At 50.9% G+C, this 6,005-nt stretch overlaps 1 protein-coding gene across 1 annotated transcript; it reads right to left on the bottom strand.

Annotated features, from left to right (window-relative positions):
• Nucleotides 1–550: 550 nt before the first annotated feature.
• LOC118159175 lies at nucleotides 551–4,745 on the bottom strand. The gene is made up of 3 exons (XM_035313793.1): nucleotides 4,237–4,745; nucleotides 2,635–2,769; nucleotides 551–639 (listed from the first exon to the last, which is right to left on the bottom strand). Exons 1-3 carry the CDS (start codon nucleotides 4,695–4,697, stop codon nucleotides 615–617), a joined length of 621 nt encoding a protein of 206 aa, XP_035169684.1. The 5' UTR covers nucleotides 4,698–4,745; the 3' UTR covers nucleotides 551–614.
• Between the last annotated feature and the right edge of the window lie 1,260 nt (nucleotides 4,746–6,005).

The following is a 6,005-nucleotide window of genomic DNA, read 5'->3' as shown; positions in this document are numbered from 1 at the left end:
GCCTGCTTACACGCTATTGGCTATCAGGGGAGGAGCTCTATCTGCCCGTACATCGCGATATCTTCCGGCCGCCAGACCCTAACTACCAACATTTCCCCCCTCCCTATGCATAACTAAATTAGCAAAAATATAACAATCTAAAAAATTCTACTCCTGTCTCAGTTCTATACTTTATAACAATCTTAAGAGGTAGACATTGTAAATTGAAAAAAAAGCACAACAAACGGGAGAAATGGGGGGTAACTGGTAACAATGGGATGTAACTTGGGATATCTGGGGATAACACTGAGTGAATACACTCTTAAAACAGTTGCTGGTGTTCTGCCAACATAATGTTAACTTTCTCTAACCGGCTTTTAACAAATGACACAAGCTTATTTAGTATACCGGGTCCAATATGTTCCCCATAACGATTTAGATTCAGATCCTCCAACCGTGGGGAATAAATCACCAATTGTAATTGTGAGTCTGTCTTACCCGTAGTAACAAGCCCCAGAATCAAGATCACACAAAGGCATCGCAGCCCCCCCTCCCATGGATGCCACTGACTTCTCTTGTCACCGGGGTATACGGATTACAGGGGCGTCCGATGATCCGGTCCTGTGAACAGAAACTCAGTTTTCATTAGTTTTATTCTGAAGGTCCGGTTTGATGGACTTGAGCGGACACCACTTGACTCTGCCATCTTTTCTAACCGCAGCATACCCTCGCCTGTCAGAACTAATTTCCACCCTTGTTCCCATTCTCCCAGCTCTTTTCTAACTATAACTGACGGGCCTTCCTCTAGTGCTCGAGTGGCCCAATGTTTTTGGATGGGGCTATTCACCTCCTCTCCCCTGGGGAATTGATTTAGTGCTAACAAAGCAGTTGCTAGCAAGGGTGCTTGAGCTCCTGAGGGAATGGTGGTGGTAAAACCTTCTGGTTTTGCTAATACCTCTAACTTAGATTTCAGAGTTTGATTTGCTCGTTCGACTATGGCTTGTCCTGTGCTATTATACGGGATGCCATGTATTAGAGTATTACCCCATTTCTGAGCGAATACCTGGGCTGATTTGGACACCAAATTCGAACCATTGTCTGTTTTGATCTGATTGGGGATGCCAAGCCACGCCATGGCCGTCAGCCAATGTTGGATGGTTGCTTTGGAGTCGGCCTTAAGGTGTTGTGTGGCTACGATCACCCCGCTATATGTGTCTACGGTTATCGCTAGCCACGCTCGAGGTCTCAGCAACTGACAGAGCGTAAAATCTGTCTGCCACACCTCAGAGGCTTTGAGACCTCTGGGGTTGACTCCACTGGACCATAGTGGTGCTTTTTGACAGTGGGGACACGTAGCTACTATGTGTTTCGTGTCGGTAGTCAAAATCCTACATCTCTTAGCTAGCGCTTTAGCTCCAATGTGGAGGGACTCATATAGCTGGCGGGCGTCTCTTAGTGTCCATAATCCTTTTGCAACGGCGTCTGCTTTGTCATTGCTGATTTGGTAAAACCCTTTGATTGGGTTGTGGCTGTTGACGTGGATGACAGATATGGTGCCTTTTCGGGAGAAGAGTGCTTCTTCTAACATTAGAGCGGCTGTGGATGTTGACACGCTGGGCCCCGACATGGCCAAGCAAAGTTTGGCTATGAACATTGAATCGGTCACTATGTTGAGGTGTTCCATTGGGAACAGTCCACAGGCTAGTACTACGGCCGTCGCTTCTAATTGCTGGACTGAAAGCACACGATCGGTCATTTTAATGCAGTGCCATTCTCCTCCTGATTGCCATACCGCCGCCGCGGTTGAGGTCGCTGAGGATGCATCTGTGGAGACCGTTGGTCCCTGTTGGGGCCAGTCCATGATTTTCCGTGGGAGGTCGATGTTGACAATTTTCAGCATTTGAGCCCAAGAGGGCTCAATAGCGTACTGGACTTCTCCGCGAAATCCGGCTAGGGCTATGGCTAAAGATTCTGACATCGTTACTGATTGCAGTAGCAGCTGTTTGCGAAAGGGTAGATATATCGTGGCAGGTTTGATACCTAGGTGTCTTAGGGCGAGTTTTCGGCCTTTCATGATGAGGTTACCAAGGCACTCGACTCCTGGAGAGAATGCGCGTGATGGTTTTCCTAGGACTATCCACTCTTATTAGTTGAACTTCTTGAGGAGGGCCCTGGGCTAGTGCCCCTACTCCCCCCCTTTCCGTGAAGTATACATACATATCAAGTGGTTCATTCGGGTTCCACCTGGCGAGCGTGCTTGATGATATTTGTCGCTCGATAAAATCGAGAGAGTTCATTGCTTCTGTCGTCAGCGTCTTTTGCTCCCATGGGTTTTTTCCTTTTAAAAGATCGTACAGGGGAGCCATGGTTTCGGGAGAAATCAAGACAATATTGCGGAGCCATTGTAAGGATCCTACTAATTGTTGCATATCATGGAGCGTTTTAATGTCCCGACAGATTTTTATCTGGCGGGGGGTTATGTAAGAACTTGTGACCCCCACTCCCAAAAAGCTTACACATGGTCCTTTTTTAATTTTCGCGCTTGCAATTTCAAACCCATTTGTTTTTAGAGTTTCTGAGACTGTTGACACTAGCTGGTCCACTTGGCTTCCTGACAGCGCAGCGATCAGGATATCATCCATGTATTGAATGATAGTCGCGGTCGGGTCACTGCGCCAAACTGGCGCCAGCGCCCGATCCACCGTGATCTGGCAGATAGTAGGCGAGTTGATCATTCCTTGAGGCAGCACTTTCCACTGGAAGCATAAGCTGGGGCGTTGACTGTTTGGAAACACCACAGAGAAGGCAAACTGCTCCTTGTCTTCTTCATGTAGAGGTATTGAGAAAAAACAATCTTTAATATCAAGGACGGCACAAGGCTGCCCTTTCAGTATGATAGAGTTCATAGGCAGCAACGTTTGGACAGGACCCATTGGTTGAATTATCTTGTTTACTTCACGCAGGTCATGGAGGAGGCGAAACCCTTCACCGGTTCACTTGGGTATTACAAAAACTGGAGTGTTCCATGGGCTAGTAGAAGGTTCTATATGACTTCGTTGTAGTTCGCGGTCGACTAGCTCGAGAAGAGCATCCATACGAGGCTTCGACAGGGGCCACTGCTCAACCCACACTGGGTCAGACGATTTCCACGTCAGTCTAATTGGTGGAAGTGGGTATGCGGCAGTGACCCTTATGGTAAATTTGTCACCCTGGCTTTTAATAGGGCTAAAGCGTCCCTTCCCAACAGGGGTGGGACTCCGGACATGACATATGGGAAGAGAGTAATGGTTTTCTCCGGTCCCTCTTCAGTGTGGAGCGTGATTGCAACCAATTGAGCGCTCTTCCGAGCTCGGGTTAATCCCCCAACTCCACCCACCATGGGGGCGTCTTCCAATTTCCAACACAGAGGACAGTTCGTCTCAGGGATAACTGTAACATCTGCTCCGGTATCGATCAAAAAGGGGACACTAATGGTGGTGTCATTTAAGGTATTATAAAGGGAACAGATCCCCCACACCACTGGCGGGTTATCACACCTTACTGCCAGGGCCACCCTGGGGTCTTGCCCCCAAAGGGTGGTCCTTGCTGTCCCTGAGAGAAGGACTGGTCCACCTGGGCTGTCGGTTGAGCCATAAAGTTGGTCGCCTCTTGAAGAGGCAGTGGGTTCGGGGGCACCGAATTTGGGAGCACCGTGCCCCATCCGGGGTTGGCATAATTGGGCCGCCTCATGTCCCAAGCGGGAGAGGGCTGTGTGCGGCCCAATTGCCCTCTCCCCTTCCTGTTTCCCTGGTTTTCAGATCTGCATTCCTTGGCAAAGTGCCCTTTCTTTCCACAGGCCCAACATGGTCCTTTGGGTCGGTTTTGGCGTGGGGAGAGCGCTGTTGGCAGACCCCCCAACTGAGGGCAATTTGCCGTGACGTGGCCTTCCTGGCCACAGTTAAAACATGTCATCATGTTAGCTATCGCAGTGCAAACAGCTACCTGGATTGGGGCTAGGTGCTCTTCTTTCGCGACATGTTTAATCATGTCTGCGATGCTAGACCCCGCCGGCAGTGATCGCAGGATTTTTTGGTCGCCGAATTACACTGTTGGCGTAGGCATTCTGCTATGACTGGACCTTTTGCCTCCTCGGGCAGTGACAAAGAGTCGACTGCTGCCTGGAGATGATCTACAAATTGCGTAAAGCTCTCACTTTCACTTTGTTTTATTGTTGACCATGGCGACGGTTTGGCAATAACTCTAGAGGCTGTACGAATAGCTTCTCTGGCCGCACGGGTAGTTGCCATAACTTCATGGGCCCACAGGCCCTGGGCTTGCACCTGAGGGGTGATCATTGTTGGGTCCGTACCCATTAGCCGCTGCAGGCTAGAGCCATGTAGTGGGTGATCCGCCCCAACTACTTGGGCCAGTTGTCTCATACAGTTGTCCTCCCATTCTTGTTTAAAAACGATCATCCCTGCCCCGTCAAAGATCAGTCTACAAGCTTGTTTTATATCAAATGGGAGCATGTCATCTCCCCCGAAAACACCATCTATGAGGGTGGAGACCATAGCAGAATTAAGCCCTTTATCTGCGATGCCTTTAACAATCGCTTGTATATCCTTAGGGTTTATTGGCAAGTGGACCCTCTGCCCCCTGTCCGTCACCCGGACCGGGAACGCTAGCGTGGCTGATGGGGCCCAGTCAGCGCATGCAATCCTAATTTTCCTCCAGTCCATGAGAGGAGTTTCTCCCCCTCGCGGTTCTGCTTTATTTCGGATGGGATATTTTTGCTTTTGACTCTATATGTCCCCATTTCCTCCTCCTTCTCCAAATTTGGATCAGTATCTGATCCGGAGCCGGAACTCGACTGACTAGTTACTTCAGGGTTCCAGTATCTTTTTGTGGACTTTCAGGCCCGCCCACCGCCCTTGCGGGCGGGCCATTCACTCCCTCTTGGCTCGCCCCACCTTCTGCCCGGCGAGGTGTTCGCCCTACAAAGGCATTTTTTCAGATGGACGTTCTGATTGGCTCTCTGCCCCTCGTTCGCGCTTCTACCTCCCTTCCAGTCGCCCCCACAACTTTTCTCTTTCTCTTTCTCCTCTCCCTCCCATTTGCGCGCGTTAGTTAAATCGAGCACTTCCTCCCTGTTCCCGCCAGAGGCGTCCTCGCCCCGCCCTTCACCTTCTCGTTCGGCGCCATCTTGGGGCGCATATGGTGGTGATCTCGCCCGGACTTTGTCAGACCCTGGTTTCCCAGCAGCACCCCTGGCTTCCTCGACTAACCCACCCCAAAAGGATTTAGCTCGCTCCTGCCCCTCCGTGAGCGGGTCGGGGTTTGGGGACTGAGTGGGCATGTCGCCCTCTCGCAGATCTTTGGGCTCAGCAGAATCGTCACCATCTGGGGGGTGTGGGGTCTGCGTGGCTGCCCTGACTCCCAGTTGAGGGGTGGCCAAAAAACAAGCCCTCACTGCCCTCCAGGTTTCCTGTTCTTGTATGGCCTTCCGCAGGGCCTGTACGACTTTCCCCCAGGACTTAAGGTTTTTCCCACAACCTGAGGACATTGTCTCCTCGGTCTCCTCGGCTAGCGCTTTAGTGCACTTGTCTCACACTTCAGGGTGGAGAATATCTACTGGCTGGTCAATGACCCCAGTTTGTAAAAGCCTCGCGACTGTGAGAGTGAAATCTTTGGGTTTACAATCAATACCCCATTGCTTATGCAATTCTGATACGACCTTCACAAGGGCTTCCATCTCCCTTGTCGGTTTGGGAGCGTCCTCCCCGCCGGGCTGGTCCTGCCTCTCCGGCCGCCGTTCACCCGAATCCAGGAGACGATTCCCGGGTTTTGGCACCACTTGTTGCCTTCCGAAGGCAGTGGTGACCTGGTTCAGGAACGGCATGGCGACCAACCCCTGGCCACTCGGTCCATGTGCTCACAGACAACAACGTGGTGGACGGCAAATGGCATTTATTGCTGAGTTACTCGGTGTTATATAGCCCAGGTTTACAACGTCACTTCCGCCTGCTTACACGCTATTGGCTATCAGG

Source organism: Oxyura jamaicensis, unplaced genomic scaffold (assembly GCF_011077185.1).
Source record: "Oxyura jamaicensis isolate SHBP4307 breed ruddy duck unplaced genomic scaffold, BPBGC_Ojam_1.0 oxyUn_random_OJ68363, whole genome shotgun sequence".
NCBI classification, from domain to species: Eukaryota; Metazoa; Chordata; class Aves; order Anseriformes; family Anatidae; genus Oxyura; species Oxyura jamaicensis.
Note: the sequence above shows the minus strand (reverse complement) of the source record. Positions and strands in the feature narration are given on the sequence as shown.